Below are 25,734 nucleotides of genomic sequence, written 5' to 3'. Positions count from 1 at the left end.
CCACTTTCCCCCTGGCTATCTATCTATGGGTATGGGGATGGGGATGGCCATTCATTCCCACGGATGGGAGCCGACACCGATGACAGGCACACTATCGGGCAGAAGCAGCAGCACGAGTAGAGTGGGTGGAGCAACAGAGCCCAAAACTGGCAACAGGAAGCAGCCAGCAGCCAGCGCCGGGGAAAAGTGGAAAAGTGAATGGAGCATGGCAATGTCAACACATGGAAATGGCAAGGACAGCGGCAAAAAGAGGGGAATAGGAACAACTACTCGTATAAAAGCGGAATGATATTGCCAACGAAAACTACATGGCAGGCAGCGGGAGGAACCCCAGGAGGAGTTCCAGTGATTCCAGCCAGACCTGGGAGGGACGACTGCACGAGACTTGGAGCTGGGGCGGGGGCTGGGGCTGCGACTTGGGTTGGGGCTAGGGCTGAGCGGAAGCAATAAATTGGTTAGGTAAAAAGCTTGTCGCAAACGCAGACACCGGTAAAAAGCGGCACGCGAGACCGAGACAGGGCCGTAATTTGTGCACGACTAGCCAGGACAAGGACAGGACAGGAGTTCCTGTAGGAGATAACGGATGGTGGGTGCTTCGGGGAGCCTAGGGATGGTTTATTTGCGCATGAGGTTGGGAATTAATAGTAAATGGCGGCAATGCAAATCCATAATTGACTTTAAATTTGTTTTGTCAGAGTGGGAGGGGCGAAATTTATAAGGAAATCATTTTTGGAAAGGAGGAAGTACTCAGTCTCGTCTGAGTAGGATACGGATATGTAGGAGGAACCGGCGTGCCTTTATTTGCGACTCCTACTTTCTACCAGCAATCCTCCACAAAATCCTTTAAGCTTTAGCATTCAATAACTATGTACTTTAGAATCCCCTCTGAGGCAATGATCAGTCGTGATGCACCTTTTTGATGGCCACACTGGTAATCTCTGCCTCTTTGAGCTCCTCGTCGGTGGTCTTGTTGTAGATGTGCTTCAAGTACAGATTGAAATAGTCAGTATAGTTCATCGGAGTGGAGATGCGATGCTTGCGGACCGGCAGACGTGGCGACAGGGACAGCATGCTGGCCCACTGTCCGTCGCAGAGATCGTCGTAGCGCAGCAGACCCACCTCGTGGCCCCCCAAATCGCCGGGGCCGCGACACATGGGCTGCTGTCCGTCCCAGAGTTTCAGCACGAACTCGCGTATCCAGCGGGCCAGGTACAGGGCACGGCAGTCGCAGTGCCACGGATTCTTATCCAATTTGACGGCCACCAGCTTGTCCAGACCATGGAGGGCACCCGAGGGCAGGAACATCAGCTTGTTGGAGTCAATGCGCCTGGGGGAGGGACAACGGCAGAGGGATGTCTGTTAACATTTGATGCATGTAAGCATGTATGAGATGGAGGAACTCACAGCTTTTCCAGCTGTGTGAGCGGCTCAAAGGCCCTGGCGTCGAAGTACTTCAGGATGTTATTGTTCAGCATGAGAATCTTCAGGCTGCCGAGTCCCCGGAAATCGTCTTCCTCCAGGGTGGTGAGGTTGTTGGAGAAGAGCGTCAGCCTGGTGAGAGCACTGACATGCAGGAAGAGATCTGCGGGGATGCTGGACATTGAGTTCTGGCCCAGGAGCAATTCATTCAGATGTTTCAGCCCCACAAATGCCTGACCATCGATCTATGGAACAGTTGAGCAATAATTCTCTGCTCGAACATTGAATGGATCTGATCTGAGTTACATGACTTATCCGGTTCATTGTTAGGTCCAGGGTCACCAGATTGACAAGATTATTGAATATGGTGCCCGAAATCGACGAGATGCGATTGTTGTGCAGCATCAGGATGCGCAGGCTCTTTAAGCCAGCAAAGAAGTCATCGTCTATCTTGGCTGTAGATGAAATCACATTGGACAATGGATACCACTCTGATTTGGCTGTCTTACCAATTTGATTCCAGCCAAAATCCAGAGTTTTCAACTTGTCCAAAGAGCGAACACTGCCGGAGCCAAGCCTTTCGATCTTGTTCCGCGACATATCCAGCTCCTCCAGCTCCAGTTGGTCGCGCAGCAGGTTGGGGGGAAAGTTCTTGATTTGATTGTCGCACATATTGATCACGGTGAGCCGTTGGGCGTGGAAGAAGATCGACTCGGGCAGCAGCCCTATCTCGTTCTTGCTCAGATCGAGAATATTCAGATTGCGCAGCTTCCAAAAGGTGCGCGGATCAATGTCCTCCAGTTGGTTGTTCTGAATGCGCCTATGAAGCGGATAGACAACGGGTACGGGTACGGGAACAGAGAGGAGCCACAGTTCACTTACAAATGCAGCAGACTATCCAGATCCTGGAACAAGTCAAAGGGTAAAAAGTCCAGCACGTTGTTCGATATATCCAACTCCTTCAGCAACGTCAGTCCTCGAAATGTGTCCTTGTGCAGGGTGGAGAGGATGTTCCGAGACAGATCACTGGTGAGTAGAGAATCAGCAATCAATATAGCCGCAAAGTATCCGAATTCTACCTACATGGACACCATATTCATGGGAATAACCTGGGTGACGGGCACCGACTTCAGGTTCGTGTTCCAGCAGGTGAAACTCTTCGTATCCGGATTGCAGCGACACACGCCGGAGGTGCAGTGGTTCCACTCGATCTGGCTGCCGCTGGACAGGTGCCAGATGGGCTGCTCCACGGACCGCAGACGACTCTCGATCTGGCGCACCCGCTTCACCAGGTCAAAGTTTGCCAGGTGGGTCATGGCGTTGATCTCGTCGCTGTTCGCGTCCCCATTGCCATGGACATCCATCTTCGGCTTTGGCGGCTTCTGATCTCTGGCCGGAGATTGGGTGCCATTGGGCATGGAGTTGATGAGCATCAGCAGCTGGGAGACAATACCCAGCGACTCGCAGGCGTTAAGCGTGCAGTTCCGGGTGTCGGAGGAGATCAGCGGCAGCAGATACCTCTGCCGGAACTCATCCAGGCTCTGGGTGGGCGGATCCCTACTCTGCGGCTGACCGGGTAGCACTTCAGCCGTGCACAGCAATAGGATGATGCTCACTAATTCCAGGACTGCCAGCGACATGCCGTTAACGGGTACTCGCAGCGTTGTGGGGCGATTGCACCGATTGGCGGCCCTATTTATAGTCCACTTCATTTCGCACATAATTTGCATCATTTACGAAAATTTCCATTTACAGCAATTACCTTAAGTAGTCCAGAGCGCCACATGGGGGCCACCAAGCTGCAGCGTATCTTACGGTCGCTGAAGCTGCACCGGATAGAGTATTGCGGCGGACCCGAAGCCGGTAAGAAACTGAAAGCCTCTGCGTGATCCAATTATGCATGTTTGAACGCTGAACCATCAATGGAGGCATCTGCAGTCAGTCCCCGCAATGGGAATACCAGCTTGAGAGCTCGGAGAGAAGATTCTCGTCTTAGATTGACGCCTCTCATATGCTGTGTTGTGATTAACCAAACACTTTGCTTTTTGTCTTTGTATCCGAGGTTGGAACCGGCAATTTCAGTGCTGATGGATGAATGTAGTCTCGACAGTCTGATCATCACGATCCTGCAAAAGTAAGTCCTTCGCCGAGCCTACTTTTACCTGTGCCAATAACTAAAATTCCCCTATTTTTCAGTGCGATGTCCTATGATAGAGGGAATAGCCCATTTGCAATAACTTTATATTATTATTATATATTATTATCTCCATAATTATATTATTTATTAACTTAAATACAAATAAAAATAAAATAAATGGGCTTTGCCAAATGATGGAGGACTTTGGGGAAAGTGGAAAAATATCCTTGATCCGTGCTCCCCCGATCAAAAGCAGCCGTGGCACTCCCAAATTAGACTAGATATAGCGGAGTTATACCGACTATTGTCTTATTGTCCTTAAAGGTCTCCACACGATCGGGGACATTCCACAAATAACGGATAAAGCTTAATCTGTTTTCCGGCGAAAATGTTCTTCATCCTTTGTAAGGACACCATAAAATGAAGGATGTTTCCCCGATTACATGAGGCAAGAGCACGCCCAGATTGGCCCACAAAGAAAACAGACAACTGCTGGGGATTTAAGGGTCCTTGCTTAAGGTCCAAGGAGTTCCTTCCGATCACAGAAAGCCGTCGCACGCCAGGATCGGCCTGCAAATAACGGCGAAAAGAAGAAAACAAAACTGGTTTGTGGTTGCCAATGTCTGGTTTAGACCTTCCGCAAATTACATTTTTGTTGCATACTTTTAGTTACAACGAAAAGGTCAATTTTAAAGCATAGCATACTTTTGGGGTTGAACGAAAGCAAAGTTGCTTTCTACTGATTTCTGTTTGCCTGGTATCCCAACTCAGAATTTCTAATTTTCTGCCAGTTTACGTCAGACTCAATTAAAATTTTCGTTGGCCATATCTCGGCTTTTTATGGGCCGATTGGTGAAGGACCAACTCTCCCAGGATCGTGTGGACCCAGCCTGTCGATTTTTGGCGAAAATCGTGAAGGAATGGATGTCCTTTTTTCTGGTGCCAATCGGTTGGCAGGACTCTCCCGATCACGAAATGACATGCCACGCCCCGATCGGCCCATAAATAGCCGAGATATAGCCAATTAAAAATTCCAAAATAAATTTGACGTCAAATGGCCGAAGTTGACAAATTTCAGACCGATGTACCAGGCGAACAGAAATCAGCAGAAAGCAACTTCGTTTAGTGCACCCCCAAAAGTATGCACCAAAAAATTTAATTTGATAGAATTGCTTACTACTGATTTCTGTTCGCCTGGTACCTCGGTCTGAAATTTTCTCGTTTTCGATCATTTGACTACACATTGAGGTTTTTTGTTGTACAACAACTGACAACAGTTTTGTTTTCTTCTTTTCTCCGTTATTTGTAGACGTATAGGGACGTGCAACGGCTTCCTGTAATCAGGGGAATATCCCTGAATTTATAGATTCAAGGATCAAGGATATTTCGTCCTGTCATATACATATGTATATGTATCTTGTTTCTCCGTTGTTTGTGGGCCATTCAGGGCGGGCGATGGCTTCCTGTGATCGAAAAAAGATCCTTGGTCCTTCCGTAAGGACCCTAACCTCCTCAGCCATACATTTGTAGCTTTCTGCACTCGTTGTGAGTCTATCTGGGCGTGCTATGGCTTCCAGTGATCGGGGGAACATCCTTGATTTTATCGAGTCCTTATGAAGGATCAAGGATACCAAGGACATCATACATGTAGTTTTCTCCGCTATTTCTCAGCCTGAAAGTATGCCATAACATATATCCTTGCCCAACCCCACTGAAAGTAAGCTATAGCTATAAAAAAATATAATTTATTTAGTTTTGAAGTTCATTTTATTTTGTATATTCATTTCAGTATAATATTTTAAGCCAAATTAACTTATGTACCGTATGGCAACTCTATTTTATTTATACTTGCGTGTCCTGTTCCCAATAATAAAAGTCCTTCTTAGATAAAAGTCAACAGATGGCGCTGGAATAAATTCCTGTTACGAAATAAACAACTATTCCCAGTAATAAAAGTCCTTTTTATGAAAAACAACATATAGATGACGCTGCAGTAGAAGTCCTTTTACAAAAAGCCCAACTGTTCCCAGTAATAAAAGGCCTTTTTTGAGACACAACATTTAGATGGCGCTGAAGTGAAAGTCCTTTTACGAAAAGCCCAACTGTTCCCAGTAATAAAAGGCCTTTTACAGTTAAAGTCCTTTAACAAAAACAAAACAAATGCTGCTGCAGCAAGAGTCCTTTTTCATGATGTCAGAAAAATACCTAAAAAAACGGTTTATTTATTATTTTCTTCCAAAATAAATCAAAATTTTTCGTCTAGTGTTCCGGTTTCCGCTAATCGTCGTTATTGAACAACTGAATGGGCTTGATGCAGAAAAGATCCGCAATGGAATTGTACTTTTTCAGCAGGGCGTTGTGATAGGGCAGAGCCCCCAACTTCTCCACGAGTTGCATATGGCGTATCTCTCGCTCCCCTGGCATTTGGATGGGTTTCGCCAAGCTGGCGGGGGAACTGTTCTTGATGCACTCGGTGAAGTCATCAAGTCGATCCATAAAATCCGGGATGAAGAAGTCGGGATCGATAACGATAAAGATCTGGCCAAGGTTGGGACATAGGCGCTTAACGTTTGACCTCCAGGGGGGAATCTGCGTGGAGTAGTTTGCCCCAGACAGGACCCCACACAGCAGATCAATCATGGCGGCGAGGCAATAGCCCTTGTTTGCACCCGCACAGGATAGGCGCGGATTTCGCAAGGCCAGCATGGGAAAGCACGTGGAATAGCCCCTCTCATCAGCCGCCCAGATGTGCGGAATGTATTCGTGTTTGGTCAAGGCCCATTCAATTGAACCAATGTCCTTCATACTGGTGACCATGTCCAGCATAAAATACGAGTTCCGTCCTTTGACGCCAAAGGCCAGGCAGTTGGCACCGATGCTGGACACGCTAGAACGCGGCGGCACCATTGTCGGAGCCCCATTGGACATCACTAATCCCGCATAGCCGTGGTCGAGCGCCTGTAGGGCATACCAGCTGGCAATTCCAAGGTTATTCGACCGATTGGCAACCACAAAGCCGACTCCGACAGTTTTCGCCTTTTCCAATGCCAGGCTCATGCAGAAGTTGCCCACAATTACGCCCAAGGCATCGTTCCCATTCACATGAGCAGTGGCCACTGTCTCACGGATGATCTCCGGCTCCGCGTCCATATTGGCACGACGATGGCGCAGGTCGTTTAGGTAGATATCGAGCTGGCAGAGGCCGCTGCCATATATGCCACGATAGTCGGCGGCCACTAGAAATTCGCTGACGCATCGCAGCTTTAATTCGGGCACGCCAATCCTCTTCAAGCAGTCCCGAATAAAGCGACGCGCTTCCTCCACATGCACCAGCGAGTAGTCCCCCAGCTTAGGAACCGCCATAGGCTTGCGGAAGGTGCTCATGCGCATGTGTCGCCCCATCCAATGTGTTGACCGGCGGAGCCAAAACATTGTAAGTGAATAATTTTCATCAAATTGATAAATCTACCTTGGGTTGCTTACGGGTTGTTATGTCTACGAATATTGTGAGAACTAAGGGGAGACCTAGTCGTTTGTTAGATATTCCATTATATTCCATTGATTGATTACTGTGTTAATTGTGATTAAATATTGGGGGTAGCATACGATAATTAGTTCAAGGCGGTCGACGTGAGAACGGCCACGCCACGCTCGTAGAAGCTGTGCGAATCCTGTCCAGCCGCCACGGCCAAGTCCACGGTGAAGAGCAGCTCTGTGCGAGTGGAATTCAGGTAGACAGGCAGCGTGAGCTTGCTGATGCGCGGCTCCGAGGATATCCTGATAGAAATCGAATGTTAGTGAATGCAAATTAGGGGTAAACCAAGTCGTATACTCACTTGACCCACTTCAGGATGGTCACTGGCAGATCCATCATGATGGTGGAGGCCAGAAGCAGCTCGTTGTTCTTGCACTGAGCGCCCTGGAGCTTGAGTCCGGTCACGCCGAAGCAGCAGTCCTTCTGGTCGGTCTTGAGGCCTGCATCAGTGATGGTCACCTCCAGGGCCAGCTCCTCCAACGACCAGCTGTTGGCCTGGGCCACGCACTGCCTGGTGGCCGTGATGTACGCCTCGGGATTGAGAAGGCCGCCCAGCCAGACGGGGAAGCCCTGCAGCTCCTTGGCGCCCGCCTGCGAGACCAGCTGCGACACCTTCTGCAGCTGCTGCACGCGATTGCTGAAGTCGGTGATCCACTGGATGACGGTGCAGCCGGCAGGGACTGTGTAGCGCTTCCACCCCTTCGGGATGATTCCACGCACCAGCTCTGAGAGCATGGAACGATGGTGGTTCGTCTGCTTCTTCTCACCCTGGCAGATGAGCACGACGTCCTGCAGGTCCAGGATTACCGTCTGCAGCAGCCGGGCCCCGCTGGTCACCTCGCGCTCGAAGTAGCGGTACAGCGGATCCTTGATGTTCTCCACCGTGCGCTTGAGCACCTGCAGACTCTTGGGCAGCAGCTCCAGCCAGGCGGTGGCCGAGTTGTGAAGCGTCTTCATCCATGACGGACGGCCATCCTCGCTGCGGCCCACAGCCAGAGCGGACTCGGCAGACTGTTCCTCCACGCTGTAAGCCAGCTCGTCATCATCCTCCAGTTGCTGCATCTTGAGCAGCTTGCTCACTAGATCTGTGCCGCGCGTGGTCAGCAGCACCTTCTCGGCATTGTTGGGCAGGCCCAGCCAGGAGGGCGTCTGGCGATCCGTCAAGTTCTCAATCCACTTCAGGAAGTGGTCACGACGTGTGCCGTCCGGCATGGTGATGTGTCGCAATCCGCCTGAAGCTCCGTCGACATTCGCCACCAGGGCAAAGTCAGCCTCAAAGCTGCGGGCGGTGAAGAGCTTCTTGAGGAACGATTGCAGCAGACGCTGGTCAAAGTCGTTGTCGATCTTGCCGCCATAGATGGACTGGGAGAGCAGCGTGACGAGAGCATCCCACGGCACCTTCTCTGGGGGAAGGTTGGTGCGGCCCATGGCCGTGGTGTCGATCCAGGTGTCCAGGGTGTCGCAGGCCACGCGCAGATCAGACTCGTTGAACTCGTACTTCTTGGCCCAGCCGAGGGGCACGTAGCGCAGGCGCTCCTGGACTATGGCGTGGAACCAGGCCAGCAGGAAGTAGAGTCTCGCCCGCTCGCTGGGCGTCTTCATCATGCGGGCCGCCGGCACCGTGGAGAAGGTGCGCAGCAGATTGGCCCGGATGCCCGGCGGCGGTTCAAACACGAATATACGACCGGCACGCAGCAAGTTGACGGGCACCTTCGGATTGATCTCCATGGTGAGGAAGAGGCGGAAGCCGGAGTGGGGCTGCAGCGAGTGCATCTTCTTTTCAAGCTGCACTAGCCACTGGGGCGCCAGGTGCACGTTCTTGAGGAGCACCCAGCGACCAGTTTTGCAGGCCATGTTGATGGCGCGCTCCGCCTGATTGAAGCCCTCTGCAGAGCCAATGGCAATGCTGGAGATCTGCTTGTTCAGCTCCGCGGCCAAGTCATCCACACGGCCGGAGGCATCGAAGCCGGGCACTGAGCACAGCAGGGCGGGCGTATTGCAGTTCAGCTGCTTCTCGACGACGGCAGTAAAGTCAAGCTCCTGCTCGGCGTTGGGCATAAAGTCCTCTCCGAGGACCGTGTTCACCACATTGTGGGCGGCGGCGATGACGCGATCCGGCCTGAAGGCCTGGATCAGCAGCAACTGATGCACGGAACTGGCCACGGGACTGAGAGCCTTCGACTCGTCCCACAGCTGGGGCACGACCTGCTCGGGGGAGCTCTGCTGCAGCCAGGCACCCAGTTCGGGGATGGATTTCACCTTTTCGAGCAGCTTGCGGAAGATGGGAAGGCGCGTGGCCAAGCGATTGACGCCCTCGATCTGCTCTCCGCTCAGTCCCTCCACGGGAGTGGGATTGGCCAGCAGGCCCTCGCGGCTGCGCAGGAAGAAGTTGAACTCCGCGTCCAGGTTCGACTCCGACGTGCTCTTCAGGTGGATCTTGCACATGAGCAGGGCGAACGTGAGGCGATCGTTGTGGATCATGCCGCGCGCAACGCGCTCGTAGCACACCTGGAACAGATCCTTGGTCACGATGCCCAGTCGCTCCGAGTGATCGGTGCGGCCATCGAGTCGGGGATTGTTGTACAGCACCGTGGAGAAGATGTCGAGGAACATCTTCAGCGAGTACTGGTAGAGGAAGTGCACCTGGTTGAGGCTGTCCATGGTGAAGTAGATGTTGCTGCAGGCCACGGACAGCGGCAGATACTGCTGCGACACGGTCTCGATCTCGGCTATCACCTTGTCCGTCTCGTCCACCTTCTGGTTGATGTCGTATGCCTCCTTCTTGAGGGTCTCCAGCGTGGTGATCACCGAGTCGTCGTCGAGAATCTTCCCCTTGGCGTCGTTGAGGGCCTGCAGCAGACTCTTCTCCAGCTGGCGCAGACGCAGCCGGAACTCGCCCTGCAGCTTCAGCAGATCGGAACGCTTCTCGTCGATGTCCGGACGCTCTGCCTTGAGCACCTGGTTGAGGCACTGCGACTGCAGCGAACTGCGGGTCACAGTGAAGTTCACGAACGTCACCCTCGAGCAGATGTCTGGCGGGAACTCCACGGTGGGATCACGCGTGGACAGGAATATGACAAAGGATGGCGACAAATCAATGTCCTGGTCTCCAAGAGTGATCAAAACTCGCCCGCCAGTGCGACGAAGCTCGCGGTTCAGCACGGGGTTCAAAATGGGATCGTAGTTCTCGACATCCTGCACCAGCAGGGGATTACCGAAGCGCAGAGCCGACTCCAGGTTCTTGCGGAACGAATCGTCCAGGAAGGAGGTCTTCGTGATCTTCTTGCCCGCATACTCGTTGAGCAGGAAGGTGGTGGCCTGTCCCGAGGGATCGATGATCAGCGGGTAGCGGTTGAAGCGCTTCAGCATGATGGCGTTCTCCGTGCAGAGGTCGTCCGTGGGCAGAGCATTCGCCTGCCAGCGCAGCCGCTCGTCCGGATTCGACAGATACTCGGTGCGCGCCATGTCCGAGCGGTACTGGATGCTGGCCGACTGCAGGTGCTGCGACCAGGTGGTAAAGAGATTCAGCCGATAGTGCTGATCGAAGTAGCCGCCGTAGGCAATGAAGGCCGCAGACAGCAGCACGTCGCCCACAATGGTGGACATTTGGCTCTTGAATGTCTCGCTGGTCGACTCCCAGCGCTCGCGCTCAATGTTCAAGCTCTTGAGCAGAGCAATGGATCGATCCACCTTGGCCTGCACGTTCTCCAGATCCGTCTTGATGGCCTGAGCCTGCGAAATCAGCTGGGCATACTCCTCCTTGTAGGCAGCAATGCTGCGCTCCAGCTGCTCCACAAGATCCTTGGTCTCCTTGGCACTGGCCAGGTTCACATCGGCCTGCTCCTCCAGCGAGCGCAGTTCCTCGCGCAGGGGCTCCACGCGCTTCAGCATGTCGGCGTATTCGATCTGGAAGGGAAGTGAACAAATGAGTTGAGTTTCTCTCTAGTCTTCATAGTGCTTCTAGCTAGCTTGGGTCGTTCTTACCTGTGCAATGGCCCACTTAACCATGGGTCCGCACGCCATACTGGCACGGTTCACCTTCTCGAAGTTGTAGTCGGGGTTGCTCAGATACTTGGACTTCATCTTCTCGCGCACATCATCGCTTTGGGGGTTAGAGATTCGAGATTAGTATTTCCACCGGGAATGGAGATCAATTGTCATTTGGGGATTATTATTTGAATGATTTGAAGCAAGCAAAGCAGTAAGTTCTTTATGGAATCAACGATAAATTTGACCAAAACCAGAAAATAACTAAAGCCAATAAACCGAAAGAAGTTTAAGTTAACGGTAACGGTAGCGGTAACGGGCTGGGTTAAAGTGAAAGTTAAAGTTACAGTTACAGAAGGATGTAGGGTACATATTTACAGCTCGCTTAATTCAATTCAATAGAAAACTACGAAAAAACAAACAAAAAAAACAACGTAAACGGGTAAAATCAAAAGTCAACTCAAATGAAATCCAATTCAGTTTTTCTACGCTCCAAAGAGCCAAAGCACAAAACTTGAACAACAGAAGAACAAGAACAGGAACAGGAACAGGAACTAAAGAAATACACTCGTAATTTGAGAACAAAATGTGTGTGTTTTGGGTAATAATTGAATTTGTTTCATGCTTACGTTATGTTCTCGGTACCGAAGTTAGATACAATTGAATTAATGAAATTTTCACGCATTATCACGGCACGGATCGACTTCCAGTCGGTCGCATTCTCGCCCAGCAGCAGGCAGATCGACTCGAGGGCCAATTTGACCACCGACGGTGGATTGGCCATGGTTCGCACTTCAACGAGCTGTTGCTTGCGTATCGATTTGACGGCTGATTGATTGATTGATTGGTTGGTTGGTTAACATGAAGGATCAGATATAACACTTATCCAAGAGGTTATGCTATTCGTAAGATTAGGCTATAGGATTACCATCTAGAGTTAATTACTAATAAGAATCGAGCACGAATCGATGAACGGATCGGATGATCGGATGAACCTTGCACCTGGATAGAGCACTGGCTGTTGTAAGATTATTTTATATCAGCGGTGGGCCGCACGCCCCACTGCTCTGATATTTACACATCGGCAAACGAGTCGAGAGGCGCGCTGGTAAGGCCTGTTGCCCACCGCTGTTGGATGTCCTTGTGCAACGGATTCGGTTGGCCGAACCCACTTGAAACCTTCTTAAGTTAGGGAGAGTTCTTCTATCCTTAGTTTCACACACCCACACACACACACACACACACACACACAAATGAGAGGACATAACTATTATACACAGCTATTGGGGATACACATTAGGGATATCTGGGAGATATCAGAGAGACAGAGAGTACTTCTAGGAGGGTTATGAGGTGTGTTTAGGGTTTAAGTTGAGTAGAGGCTTGGCTTGGCCTGTGCATTGCGTATGCTTTGGTGTGTGTTCGTTGGTGTATGTTGTAATTATGGGTTGAAATGATTGTGGAATGTAGAATGTAGATTATATGTATGATCGCTTGGGTATTATTGGTTTTCGGGCCAATTAGTGAACAGGGGACGCCACAAGAAGACAATGGGGGGGTGAGTGCTGGGTGGGCTGTATATGATGGCTGTAGTAGTAGTCTTTGGTGATGTGGTAAAGAGAAAGAGTTGCGTACGTGATCTTGTCAGTCTCCAAGTTAACGATCGAGGAGATGAAACTATCTTTCACGAGGATGCCGCGTATGGCCTTCCAATCGGTGGCACTCTCATTGAGCAGCTCGCAGACCGATTCCAGGGCCAGCTTGACCACAGCCGGGGGATTGGCCATCGACCGGACCTCGGCCAGGTGTTTCTTTTTAATAGAGCTAACGGCTGTGGATGGTGGATGGTGGGTTTGCGGATTGCGGATTGCGGATTGCGGATTGCAGGGTGGTTCGTGTGCGGATTGTTCGGTGAGGGTCAGAATTGAATACACGACAGAATTAATCATAATCGTACATAATCATATATCCAGAAAGGGAGAGACATAATCTTAGATCTAACTTAGGGTTCGCCCGCCCACACATATGCGTGAATGTGGCGCCCGAAGGACCTACCTGCTTGGGCATCGATCACTGCCGGCTCCACCTGGGCCAGATCGGCCATCACGTATTTGCGCTTCTCCTCGATCTTGATCGTTTGATCGGCCAGACGGATCTGGATCTCCTGCGACTGGATCTTCTTCTTCTCGGCCTCCTGCTGGTCCTGGAACATCTGCTTGAGCTTGGCGTTGGCCGCCTCGTTCTTGGCCTGCAGCTCCTGCTTCTTGACAGCCAGCGACTTCTGCATCTCCTCCACCTGCTCCACGGTCTCGGCGATCTTGTTGAGACCCACGTTCAGATGGAGCTGCTGCTCCTCGAGGTCGCTGCGCTTCTCGTTGTACAGCTTCACGAAATGATGGATAAAGTCGAGGTAGTGGCGCGGAGTCACCGCCATAGTGCGGCCTCCACGCTTGGCCAGACGAGCGTTGGCCTGGTGGAGCGTCTGGTGGACGTACACGCATGAGTTAATCACCGCATCCCGATGGGTAGGATTGGCCGGCACCAGGGGACACACGGAGGGGAAGAAGTCGGGAGCATGCCAGTTGGGACGCTCCAGATCGACGCGAGTGGTGAACTCCTTGCCCACCTGGAACAGGGCCGAGTCCGACCAGTCGCCGAACCAATTCAGGACGCAGCGATTGAACAGGGCCGGCGAGGTGGCGGCACGATCCTTGAGGCCATCCGTCGATGGGTTCATGGTGAAGACCACGTGCAGATTGCGCATCACCTGCTGCGTGAACCACTTGTAGAGCTCGTCGCTGGAGTCCAGCATGAGGCCCTCGCGCTGAGCGCCCTCCTTGCACTGCGTCATCAGGGTGGTGTACTCGTCGCCCTCGAAGAGACCCGGAACCTCGCCGTTGGCCAGCAGCGTGTTCATGCGCTCCAGAAAGCCAGAGTCCAGCACGTTCGACTCGTCCAGAATGAAGGCAATCTTCTCGTCCTTGCAGCCGGAGCGTCGCAGCACGCAGCGCAGATCCTCGTCAAAGTCCTCGCTCGTGTACTTGTTGTGGACCTTGATCTGGAAGATGGACAGGCCGTTCATCCAAGCAACGAAGCGCGAGAGCGTGGTCTTGCCGGCACCAGAGACTCCAATGAGCAACAGATGGCCCTGCGGCTGGCGGAAGATTCGGTCGATGCGGAGCACATGGTCCAGCACCTCATCGAACAGCACTAGCGGCACATCCAGCTCCTCCTCGTAGAAGACCTTGAGGCGGGCGCGCACATAGTCGCGCAGCTCCTCGCGGTTCACGGGCATGTAGTCCTTGGACAGCCAGTTGCTGTATAGGATCGGACGCTGCAGCGCCTCCTCCTGGTTGATGCCGGGGAAATGCTTGTGTCCCACAATATCAATGTTCTCGTTGGTCCAGCGCCGCTCGGGGTCATCCACCAGACGATCCTGGAACAGACGCAGTGCCTCGTGGGCCCACAGTCGCACCAGACCCTCCACTGGGAGGGAGTCCAGCGGGCGGATGGCCTCGCAGATGCCCCGCACCCAACGCGTCATCTCACGGGGCGAGTAGACGTAATGCGGCTGCATGTCCTGCGTGAAGCGATCCTGCGAGGCCAGGTAGAACTCTACCATGGCGTTGGTTAGCGGCTCCGCGTACCCGCGCAGGGCGGGCATCAGGCGCAACATGGCACGCGAGAAGGTGCCGTAGATCTGCTTGAGCGACGTCTCTCCTGGGTAGTCCACATAGATGATGGGCACATGCCGCAGGAAGCGATGCGACAGCGGCTTGCGACCCGGATCCGTGGGTGGATTACAGGCGCCTACGAATTGTATGCGCTCCAGCGACACCCAAGCCTGGTCACTGGCCCGATAGAAGCCCTTGTGCTCCACCAGCTGGCGCAGGAACGAGATGACTCGCTGCGTGCCATAGCTGTCCATGTCCGGGAGATTGATCTCGTCACAGAAGAGGACCAGCCACTTGCCAATTTGCACGGGCGACAGCACCACGCCATTGGGTGTCTTGCGGTACTCGCAGTAGTGATCGAACGTCTTCAGGAGCAGCTCCGGGGTAGTGGCCGATGAGAAATTGAGGCCCACCACCTCCATGTCGGGCAGGGCGCGCAGTGCCGAGAAGAGGGTCATCGTCTTGCCAGATCCAGGTGGACCGCAGAGCACTGAAAGGAAAGATCTTTCTCAATCTGAACTTCAAACGAGCGGGAACGTTGGCCATTGCCACGGCTCTACTTTTACACCCGGTACTCAGGCAATATACACATATGCACATATGTAAATTCTCTCACTCTTTCTCCTTCTCTCTCTTTTTGGGGACGTTCAATTTTTGCTCGCAATTCTCATTAGAGATGGGAAAAGCATAGAGAGAAAGAGAGGAACCACGACTTCTAGCTATGTTCTAATGTTAAGTCTTGCACTTTAATTTGTTCATTCCTTCTGGGTGTTACCCTCACGAAGGCATCCCTAAACTCTTCGAGTGCCGGGTATAAAGAAGATGAAGAAGGATTCCACTTACCCAAGGGTTTGTGCTCCGCCAGCCAAGTGTACAGCAGCGACTCGTGACGTACGGTGTCCAGAGTGGGCACCACAATGTCCGGAGAGGCCACCTTGTGGGTCTCCACCTCGATGACCGGCACCTTGTTGCTCCACGGCACCCAGTCCCCGCTCATGCTCACCTCGAAGTCAATGATGGGAGCCCCAGCGGCTCCTGGCAGCGGAACGGTGGTCACACTGCGCACAAAGTCACCCAGATCGGTGCGCACCTTGAGCTTGGCATCGCCGGCAAAGGACCACAGGACTGAGTACACCAAAGCCTTGGGTATGTAGTGCTCCAGCTGGTCAGCGGAGCAGGGGAAGTCCGGGTGCTGCGAATTGAAAGTGAGCACGTTGCGGGCCGCCTGGTTGAGCATCGAGAAGAGCGAGCTGAGGGCCCGCAGTCGTGTGAAGTCCATGATGTGCTCCTGGTCCATGGCGTACTCAAGGGTGCGCACCACGATGCCATCGGCGGAGAAGAACGGCTGCAGCAGGAGCGCAATGTCGCGCTGCACCTGCAGCGAGGGGGAGACCTCCTCCTCCTTGTCCTTGGTGGGCTTCATCACGCCCACAAAGTCTTCGTCGCCATCCTCCAGGGGAATGCTGCGCAGCCGCGACAGATAGTTCTCGAATATCATTTCCGTGGAGAGCACATCCTCCGAGAACCAGACCATGCCGCACCGCGAAACGGTGGCCAGCGTGGCAAACTTCAGGTCCTGCACCTCGAACATCACCCGCACATTCGGAGGCAGCGAGAGACGCTCGCCGTTGGGCAGGGTCAGCAGCTTGTTGTCGTCCAGCACGGAGTTGAGGTTCTCCACCCATTCGGGATCCACGTCGCCGTCGAAGATGATCCACTGGCGCTTGTTGATCTCGCCGCGCACATTGTCGATGATCTTGCGGAGAATGTGGGTGAAGAGACCGTCGGTCCACTCGCGGGTGTTGGGATCGAGGACGCCGTAGAGGGCCTCCTTGGAGATGGCCTTGGGATCGATCACGTGGGCCACTCCCTCAACGCCCTCGAAGCGTTCCAGGGCCTTCAGCAGAGTTCTCCAAGCAGTGGACTTGCCGGAGCCCGAGGGACCCACCATCATCAGCCCGTGGTTGAGGTTGGAGATCTGGTAGAGTTGCAGCACCTGGGAAAGGACACGGAATATTAGCATGGACACAGATTGAGGGGAGGTAGGGGTCTCTTAGTTACTTTGTCCACCCACGTGGAGCCGAGTCCCTGAAGATTTAGTAAGCATGTGTGTGTGAATCGAATGATTATTCAATGAATCCCCCCGTCCATACGCCCAGTCCCGATCCCCACTGATGCTTACCTTTTCCATCCAGGCAGCGCCCTGCTCGTCTCCCTCGCCACAGACCAGATAGTCCTCCTGGCACACCTTGCGAATCTCCTCCTTGAGGCCCTTCATCTCTGCGCGCGTGTAGCCCACATTGGGGAACACGTCGCTGAGCAGCGAGAAGAGCAGGGGAATGTCCTCGGCCACCAGTTTGGGGACCATGGTCTCGCACACCGACTGGATGAGGATCTCCTGCTCGGGCAGGTTCTCGGCCACCGAGGCCTCGTCGATGTTCTCGTCGCCGCGCTGGCGCATCTGTTCTTTGATCTTCATGATGCGATCGCGCTTTACGTTGCCCGCGGAGATCAGCACCGACTTGAGGGCACGCAGACCGAAGTCGTAGTGGCTCTGGTTGGAGAGCTGCTCGTCGCAGAGCTTGAAGAATGGAACGATCTTGCAGGCCAGCTTCTCGGCAGTGCGGAAGCCCTGCGAGAAGAGCATCACCTCGGCGATGAGCTGGCGATCGGGTGTGGTCATGGCCAGCGAGCGGAAGAGCTTCTTCAGATTGTCCGGCAGATTGGAGCGGCCGGCGTAGCCCGGATTCATGGTGATGAATATGGCCATGTCGGCGGAGACGCGCACCTGCTTGCCCACCAGCTCCACGGTGATGCTCTCCTTGTTGCTGTCCATGTCGTACTTGAGCGCCTCCTGGATGGTCTGGATCTGCTGCGAGCAGGCGGACAGCATCCGCTCCTCCAAACGGTTGAACTCGTCGAAGCAGCCCCAGGCCCCCACCTGGCACAGGCCCACAAAGATGCGGCCCATGGCCTGGAAGTCGAACGTCTCGTCGCAGTTAAAGACCAGCACGAAGCGACCCAGCTGATTGCCCAGCGCCTTCACCGACTCCGTTTTGCCCGTGCCAGCGGGCCCGAACGGAGAGCCTCCGAGGCGCGATTCCAGGGCTTGGGTCATTGTCAGATAGCACCGATCCGTGAGCGGCGTCTGCACCAGGCGATCCTGCACTCCCAGATACTCGAAGCCGTAGAAGAAGCGCGCGTTGGCCATGTGGATGGTCAGCTGCTGCAGCACCTCCGTCTGGCGAGGATCGAAGTAGAAGCGCATCTCGCACAGCCACTGGAAGGACTTGGGCGACGTCACGCCGTTGGTGATGAGGCGCCGGGTGACTGTACGCTTGTGCACGAACTCGTTGATGAGATGCTCCAGTTTGCGGCGCCGCAGCGGCGGCTGCTCCTGCAGCACAGAGTCGGCCAGGACATTCAGGGTGTTCTCCACGTTGCCCAGGACGCGCTGCATGGGCTTGGCGTTGTTTGTCTCTGAGGCCTGCTGCAGAGCCGCCTCCACATCCTCGGACCAGAGGATTTGGGCCGCGAGGACCACAATCTGGGCCTGGTACTTGTCGCACCATTCCATGTAGGCCTGGGGATCGATCTTGCCATCGCGGAACTGCTTGATGTCCTGCACGGCCTGAGCCAACAGGGAGGCCAGGGTGAAGCGCATCTGCTTCTCCACCAGCGACAGCCACTCGTTGATCTTGGGGTGCTCCACGGTGGAAACGGGATTGATGAAGTGCACCTCTTCGCCCTCGCGCGACGATATGCCCAGAATGACGTTGCTCTCCTCGTTCAGCAGGATGGCAGCCACGCCGGCGAACATCTTCTTGAAGTGCTTCTGGAGGCGAGCAATGTTCTTGCTGTTGCCGATGATCTCCAGCAGATCCTCATCGCCCACGAAGTAGAATCGGGGGAAGGAGGTGCGCTCCCTCTCCAGGTACTCGCCCAGGGCCTTCTGGATCTTGCCTAGCAGATCGGCCAGACGCTCCAGCGAACGCTGCACGGCGGGAATGTTCAGAACATCCATCACTTTCGGTGACTTCGTGACCTTCTTCATCAGACCGAGGAACTCGGAGCTGATGCTCTGGAAACGGGATGTCTCCACTGGGAGCAGGGTCTTGATGTCGGCACTGCCCGAGAAGATGCCCTCGAGGTACACCCAGCGGCGCTGCACATCGATCCACACGTCGAAGAGGGCGTTGATGCGGTTCAGCTTCTCCTCCCAGGTGAGGGCCTCCTCCTCGAAGACCTTGTAGTAGGGCGACAGCTTCATGGCGGCCACCGAGTTGATGTGCTCCTTGACCTTGTTGAAGAGGTCGTCCCAGCCGCGGATGATGCGGCACTTGTTCTGGTAGTTGATCAGATCCAGCTCGTAGTTCTGCCACGACTCGCGCACCTGCTTGAGGAACTCCTCGAGGGCCATCTCGCCCTGGGCCACCAGAATAATGTCTTTGACGATGCCCTCGTTCTTCTGCAGATTGACATCCCACACCTGTCCGAGCGTGAGGTCGGAGATGACCCAGTTGACGCGCAGCTGCTTTGTCAGCTGCTTCCAGTGGCGCTCCTTGAGGGCGTCCGACTTGAGCTCCACGATCAGCATGTTCACCTTGATGTAGCTCTGGATGAGCTTCTTCACGTACTCGTACGACTCGTACATGCGGAGGCGGGCGGGCAGCTCCTTCAGCTGTGCCATCATGGCCTCCAGCTGCTGGCGCAGCTTGCGCGGCTGCACCGAGAGCCAGGGCTTCTCGCGCGTCTCGTCGATCTGGGTCCACACCTTCGAGAGCTCTCCCCATACTCCGCGCAGGTCCTGCAGCTCCTCGAGGGCCACATTCATGCGCTCGGCACTGTTGTTGGGCACCGCCGACTCCTGCAGCTCCAGGGCTTCCTTGGCCTTGGCCACATTGTCGCGCTCCTCCTTAAGGCGCGAGTACTTGCTCTCGAAGATCTGCAGCTGCTGGAGAGCGTCGTCCGGACGGATCTTGCCGCCCGTGGGCTTGGTCTTCTCCCAGTCGTTGAGGAAATCGACGGTGCGCGTCTCCACGGCCTTGTCCTCGGCCACGATCTTGGCCTGCAGGCTCGCAACCTGCGTCTGGATGGCCGTGTCCTTGCGCTTGATGATCTCATTGAAGGCCGACCACTCGCCTTCGATGTTGTCCACGTGCAGCCAGTTGTTGGGGAACTGGAAGCGCTGGCGCTCGAGTATGCGCTGCGCCTCCCTGAACACCTCCACCTGCTTGTCCCAGGATATCATGTCCTTCTTCAGCGATTGCACGTAGGTGATGAAACTGACGGCATCCGAGGTGCTGGCCGCCTCAATGCTCTGCATCTCGAGGTCAGTGCGCGACTTGGACACCTTGCCGTGGAAGCTGGTCATCTCGGTGCCCAGCAGCGTTCCAAATTTACCCAGCGCCTCCTTGTGCCACGAGTCGTACTTCAGAGTGACCTTGGCCTGCACCTTGGCGTAATCGATGATGATGGGGCCATAGGCGCGCCGGGTGTCCGACGTGTCGAAGGTGGTGCGCGACTGCTTAATGTCGTTGAGGCACTTGATCCACAAGTTTACATCCTCGCCCAGGCGGCCGTACAACATGTCTGCCTGCAGATCCCACAGGCTCTGGTAGCGCAGCCACTCGTCCACATAGTTGCGCACCTCGCCCACCTTGTTGTTGATGGCCCCGTAGGCACTTTCCAGGATCTTGCCCTCGGGCAGCTTCGTCAGCAGATTGCGGTACGTCTCCGAGACGGGTTTCTCCAGGCCCACCTGGTAGCGGGTGCTCTGGAGGCGCATCTGCGAGGTGACGATCGCCTGCCAGGCGAAGAACTGCTGCATGATCTGGAAGCGGGCCTCCTCAATGGAGGGATACAGATACATCTGCTGATTGGTGATGCGGATCTCGTGCACGGCGTTCGGGATCTGCGGCTCTCCTCCGAGCTTGTGCGTGGGCTGGGCCGGGGCATCAGTGTCCATGGAGGTGTCCACCTCCTTCTTGTTGCCAGTCAAGGCCTCGGTCCAGGCCTGGATACCCGCCTGCAGGCGCAGCGCCAGCTTCTTCTCCACCTCCTCATCCAGACGCGTGACCCAAACACTCAAATTGGAATACTGACGCAGCGAAAGGTCATCGACAGCATGTTGAATCTTCGAGAGAATCTCCACAAAGGTGGCAGCACTATAGGGACACGTCTCCAGCGAGCGCACATCCACATCCAGTTGCTCCTCAACCACCAACAAGTCATCCACCTATAAAAAGAGGGAAACATTCAGTTTCATTCAGGTTTGCACTCCCTTAATGTGGGTTTACCTTCTCCTGGAACTGCGTAACGCATTCGGAGAGACGGAGAACATAAGGATCCAGCTTGTACGATTCCCAAACGAGTCCTATTCCCTCGGAGACCAAGTTCAAGACATCTTTGCGCAGTCCTGCTACCAGCGGCACAATGCTGGCCCGATCCTCGATCTAGATGGAAATCATTTGGTTAGTTGTGCGATTCGTGTAAAGTATAGAAAGTGATTCTTCATTTGCATGCGGGAGTTGAACAAAGAGCTGGAACTAGGAAATCAAATGGTGGTTGCAGGTACAGGTACAGGTACAGGGAATATTTGGGGGGAATTAACAAACGCTTTTGGGGGAGGTACAACAACGCAACAACACTACCTTGAATACGGAATTTTGTGCTAGACTCCTATTATTAAGCTGCATGAAAGAAAGGTTGTTGTAGGTTCGGTAGAGATTCAGAGAGAGAGAGAGAGAGAGGGGTTCTTGTGGTGGATCTATTGGTTTATGGTCTCTATGTGACGTGTGTACTAGTGTCTGGTGTCTAGTGTCTGGTGGTGGGTAACAAAATTCAAGCTGCACGCCAGGAACAAAGCAATGCAAAGAGAACAAAGTGGAGCCAGTGGTTGACTCCAGCACGGTGACATCGTGTGGGTGTGGGTGTGATTGTGGCACAGTGGAGTGTATAAAGAGTGTTGAGAAAAATGCCTGACTGATATCAAGTGAATCTCTAGATGCTCTCCTGAGATTCTTTTGATTACAGCCCTTCTTCGAGTGAAGAGACCCCTCAACGGAAGCTCACCTTCTCCAGGGTGCGTTCGTAGGTGCGAACACTCTCAATCAGCGATATAGCATACGGATAGATCTGGTTTGCCTGATGCGCCTTGTTCACAATGGTGAGCGGAACTCTGCAGAAAGACAAGCCATGAAATCCAAGCTCTATGCAAGATAGAGCGCTCGTTTACATACCTGAATCCCAGATTCTTGATATTCCGCACCTCCTTGGCCAGCGTGATGATCTCTGGCAGAAAGTTGACCCTCAGTCGCAGAACATTGCCACGTCCAGTGCGAGAGCGCGTCGACTCAATTGTGAAAATGCGACCAGTGCTGCCAAAGTTGCGCTCCTGCACCTTGCGGGCCCACTCGTTGAACACCTCAACGGTGGAGAGCTTGGCGCGGAAGCTAACGCCGTCTTCCTTCAGCCTCTGGCCATCGATGTGGGTCTCCCAGCCCTTGCCCAGCACATCCTCCACGCGCTTCAAGTACATCGTCAGCTGGTTGTCGATCTGACGGGCCCAAATTATGGAGCCCGCCACCGGGGGCAGGTCTCGCACCGAGGAGAGGCGGCAGCTCTTGCTCTGCGGATACTGCACCTTGAACTTCTCGTGCAGGGCCTCGATGTCATCCTTCACACGCTGTATCAGCTGCGTCTGGTACTCCCGTATGGCGCCGCGTATGTGCGGGCGCACAAACAGCGCATTGAAGCGCGAGAAGATGCGGAACATCTCGTTGGCGTTCTTAGCCGTTCCCAGTTGGTCGCGCAAATGAGCCGTGATGCGAGTCTCCACGCGATCTGTGAGCGAAAGGAATCAGTTTTAGTGATTTTCAAGTTTAGTGAACCGTACAGAACACGGTTCACTTACCAATCTTCTCCTCGTAGCGCTTCACTGCTGCCTCCCAGGCCTCGGAGCCCTCCTTGGTTATGTCCAAGCAATCCACTTCCTTGACATTTTCGTAAGCAAGATTCACCTCTTCGATGGCATTGGCATCGGCGGCATCCAGGCTGTAGGGCTGCTTGGTCTCCACGGTGCTGCCGTCATCGCCAACGGCCTGCTTGGTGGGACGCAGGACGCGCAGGATAACAGTGCGCAGCTGTTCGTGCTGGCGCCGGAACTTGCGCATGTGCTCCATGCGGGTCTGCAGCTTCTTGTGGGCGGGCGACACGCGCCACACCATCTTCAGGTGCTCATCCCGCTTCTTCTTCACAATGTCGCGGAGCAGGCCCTGCAGCTTGTCGTACTCGTCGTCCCAGCAGCTGAAGATCTCGAAGCACTGGTTCATCACGCGCTCGAACTCGTCGAAGGGAATGTGCATGAGTCGCCGAGTGCCCAGCACCTTAAGCAGCTGCTGCGACAGATCCCGCGAGATGGCCTCGATCAGCTTGAGGCAGCGCTGGATGGGATACTTGGTGTTGCGCACCTTCCGCAGATGCGAGAAGATCTGCTGCACAGCCGGACGGATCTTCTCCAGCTCCGTGGCAGACAGCAGATCGTTGATGGGGAAGTCCTTCATCAGGGGATTGTAGTCGGCCACAGTGGCCAGAGCCTGCTTCAGCTCCGTGTCCGTATCGAACGAGACGGTGGCATGGAAGCGCTTGCCATGCTTCAGTATGTCCAAAGTCAGAGCCACCTCCGGGGACTCGCCCTTCTCTTGGATGCGATACAGGGCACGCTCCAGATTCAGCCAGAAAGAGATTTCCTACAAAAATGCGATATAAGAATAACAAATTTGTTTTCCATAAATAATTTTTATACCCGAAACTCGCAGAATTTAGGGATATATTAGCTGTGTGTAACACCATAAAGCCAGGTCTGTCTGTCTGTCCTTTCGTATTGATGATCTGCCCTGATCTAAGGGGTGGAACAACCAAATTTGATGTCGAAACTTCTGTGAGTTAAAATTTCGGCCCGCCCCCTTTCACTGCCGGATGTCGATCAGTTTGAATCATTATCATAGCCAGAATGAACAAATCCATTTCCAAAGGCTGGCTACTCTACCCCTTCCACGCGCTTACTCATTCTCCCTTTCTCTCGCTATCTCACTCTTAATCGTAGAGTGTGTGCTCGCACTTCCCGATATGGCTATCTCTGTTTTGTAGTCATAAACAAGACAGCGAGAGAGAGAGAGGGAGAGCATACGGTAGTCATCGGCTCCGATACCGATTCCGGCGCTTACGTATAATATGTATTGTATAGACTTATCAGTATAATCAGAAAAGCTGATTGAGTACCGGGTGTAAAAGTTGCCAACGTTTCCGATCGTTCTCACCTGCAGCGCTGTACCCGATCCGGGGTCACGGTTCAGCTTGGTGACCTTCTTGATTTCGGTGATCCAGCGATTGACGCCGTTCTGCAGCTGGTTGAGGAACGAAGAGTCCTCCACCTTGTCGCCAAAGTCCACCACCTTGGCCTTGCGTCCCTCATCCGCGCACTTGCGGATCACTGCGTTGACGGTCTGGTGAGCCGTCAGGGTAATCTCCGGTATATCAATGTTCTGCTGCAGGTGCAGCAGACCCATCTCCAGCTCCGCCAGCTTCTTCTCCACCGACGGGGCCATCTTGTCGCCATCCCGGTCCGCACGACCCGACTCCTTGACGTACGACTTGAAGTAGGGGGCCAGGGACTTGCTGATGAACGCGTGGAGCGTCTCGTACGGGGAGCCATCGGAGAAGTTGATCAGTCGCAGCTGGGAGTGAATCGACTTGTCCGCCTCCACCACAACGCCCCGCTTGATGCATGCCAGCGAGGCCATGCGGCTGTTGGTGAAGTGTACGTCATTGCTGATTTGGTACGACACCTGCTCCTTCTCCTCCTCCCCCTCCGCCGGCTGTTCGCTATCGTCCTCTGCAAGAATCAAGGAAATAAATCACTAATGTGGCTGCTATCGCACTGTTTCATTCACCCACATTGCACGGCCTCGCCGCCTATCTGGCCATGAGCTCAATGGCGTGGCACTGACATTATTTCATTACCAAGGCGTCACCTTCAAAATATTCAGCGGCCAAGGGAAAAACCTTCAAAATTCGAACAGCCAAGGCTGGACCTTGGCGCTGTCATTGCTCCCACATTTGTTGGCCCCGGTGCCAATGTCAATGACAACGCTCAATGCCGCAAGTCAAGGGAATAGGTACGTACGCAGCCCCAAGGTCGCGCCACTCCGCTTCGTGTTGCTTCCGCAAACAAACTTGTTGATTCTCTGTTTGTAAACAACCGAAAGCCGGCCGGCAATCGATGCCACAGGTGGCAGCATTGTTCAGCTGATGACGTCATGCGCTGACGATATGCGCAGAACCAGTTTTACGAAAAAAGGTTAACAAAAACAACAGCTGCATTGATGTTTAACAAAAACTCCGTGCATTTGAAAAAGACATGAAGAATGACTCATTTGGGTTGAATGAATAGACTCTTGGACATGGCCTTTCCGAACTGAGTACTTTACATGCAGTTTATAGACTTTCTCCTGGCCCAGGGAACGCCATATTGTGCAATTTTATTTTGCAGGGGCGTCCCAGGTGCCAGCCCTGCAGAAAAAAGCGTGCTCACCTTTAATGCAGTTCCGCTGCACATACAGCGCCTGCACCTGGGGGTCCGAGAGAAACTTTCTGATAGTCTCCTGGTTGACCGGGTCGTCCAGGGCTTTATTCAGAGATTGCGGCACTACTTCGTCATCGGGCAGCAAGATAGTGACTGCCTTTCGCAGATAGTTTGCAAATGCATCGTAGTTGGCTATTGACACATTCACGCCGGGATCCACCGATGTGTCGGTGTTTTCCAGGGAATCACCCATGTCCACCAATGGTTTTAAATACAAAATTCACGATTTAATGTGCACAATAAGAATTTTTCACAACTGCCTCGCCCAGTGAAAATTACGTGTGCCCTTGTTTTCCTGCTGAAATGGCGATATGGTTCTGCCAGACTGCTGAAAAAA

At 53.7% G+C, this 25,734-nt stretch overlaps 3 protein-coding genes across 11 annotated transcripts; all 3 read right to left on the bottom strand.

The window, feature by feature from the left end:
• Positions 1 to 666: 666 nt before the first annotated feature.
• LOC108153759 (platelet glycoprotein V) lies at positions 667 to 3,081 on the bottom strand. Of its 2 annotated transcripts, XM_017283895.2 has the most exons (7): positions 2,503 to 3,081; positions 2,302 to 2,445; positions 1,929 to 2,239; positions 1,726 to 1,874; positions 1,405 to 1,664; positions 1,045 to 1,327; positions 667 to 981 (listed from the first exon to the last, which is right to left on the bottom strand). In XM_017283895.2, exons 1-7 carry the CDS (start codon positions 3,057 to 3,059, stop codon positions 898 to 900), a joined length of 1,788 nt encoding a protein of 595 aa, XP_017139384.1. In that variant the 5' UTR covers positions 3,060 to 3,081; the 3' UTR covers positions 667 to 897. The 2 variants fall into 2 exon arrangements, with proteins under 2 accessions (XP_017139384.1, XP_017139383.1); XM_017283894.2 differs by having other exon boundaries at positions 667 to 1,327.
• A 2,656-nt stretch (positions 3,082 to 5,737) lies between these two features.
• Positions 5,738 to 7,008, bottom strand: LOC108151816 (uncharacterized oxidoreductase YjmC). Its single transcript, XM_017280674.2, has one exon. It carries the CDS (start codon positions 6,986 to 6,988, stop codon positions 5,834 to 5,836), a length of 1,155 nt encoding a protein of 384 aa, XP_017136163.1. The 5' UTR covers positions 6,989 to 7,008; the 3' UTR covers positions 5,738 to 5,833.
• Positions 7,009 to 7,088: 80 nt separating this feature from the next.
• Positions 7,089 to 25,704, bottom strand: LOC108151815 (dynein heavy chain, cytoplasmic). Of its 8 annotated transcripts, none has more exons than XM_033387686.1 (15): positions 25,347 to 25,704; positions 24,073 to 24,647; positions 22,668 to 23,502; positions 21,994 to 22,597; positions 21,827 to 21,932; positions 21,406 to 21,444; positions 21,052 to 21,207; positions 16,935 to 20,990; positions 16,814 to 16,840; positions 15,596 to 16,748; positions 13,134 to 15,242; positions 12,714 to 12,909; positions 11,076 to 11,193; positions 7,393 to 10,997; positions 7,089 to 7,333 (listed from the first exon to the last, which is right to left on the bottom strand). In XM_033387686.1, exons 1-15 carry the CDS (start codon positions 25,588 to 25,590, stop codon positions 7,168 to 7,170), a joined length of 13,989 nt encoding a protein of 4,662 aa, XP_033243577.1. In that variant the 5' UTR covers positions 25,591 to 25,704; the 3' UTR covers positions 7,089 to 7,167. The 8 variants fall into 8 exon arrangements, with proteins under 8 accessions (XP_033243577.1, XP_033243576.1, XP_033243579.1 ...); XM_033387685.1 differs by lacking the exon at positions 12,714 to 12,909 and adding an exon at positions 11,708 to 11,906; XM_033387688.1 differs by lacking the exon at positions 16,814 to 16,840.
• Between the last annotated feature and the right edge of the window lie 30 nt (positions 25,705 to 25,734).

Source organism: Drosophila miranda, chromosome XR (genome assembly GCF_003369915.1).
Source record: "Drosophila miranda strain MSH22 chromosome XR, D.miranda_PacBio2.1, whole genome shotgun sequence".
NCBI lineage: Eukaryota > Metazoa > Arthropoda > Insecta > Diptera > Drosophilidae > Drosophila > Drosophila miranda.
Note: the sequence above shows the minus strand (reverse complement) of the source record. Positions and strands in the feature narration are given on the sequence as shown.

Coding starts and splice junctions, on each gene's coding strand:
- LOC108153759 (XM_017283894.2), bottom strand. CDS start 3,059: ATGTCGCTGGCAGTCCTGGAATTAGTGAGCATCATCCTATTGCTGTGC. Junction 1,875..1,928: donor TTTTGGCTGGAATCAAATTG/GTAAGACAGCCA, acceptor TTTCATCTACAG/CCAAGATAGACGATGACTTC. Junction 1,328..1,404: donor CTCACACAGCTGGAAAAGCT/GTGAGTTCCTCC, acceptor TCCCTCCCCCAG/GCGCATTGACTCCAACAAGC.
- LOC108151816 (XM_017280674.2), bottom strand. CDS start 6,988: ATGTTTTGGCTCCGCCGGTCAACACATTGGATGGGGCGACACATGCGC.
- LOC108151815 (XM_033387685.1), bottom strand. CDS start 25,590: ATGGGTGATTCCCTGGAAAACACCGACACATCGGTGGATCCCGGCGTG. Junction 15,243..15,595: donor GGCGGAGCACAAACCCTTGG/GTAAGTGGAATC, acceptor CTTTCCTTTCAG/TGCTCTGCGGTCCACCTGGA. Junction 7,334..7,392: donor ACCATCCTGAAGTGGGTCAA/GTGAGTATACGA, acceptor GATTTCTATCAG/GATATCCTCGGAGCCGCGCA.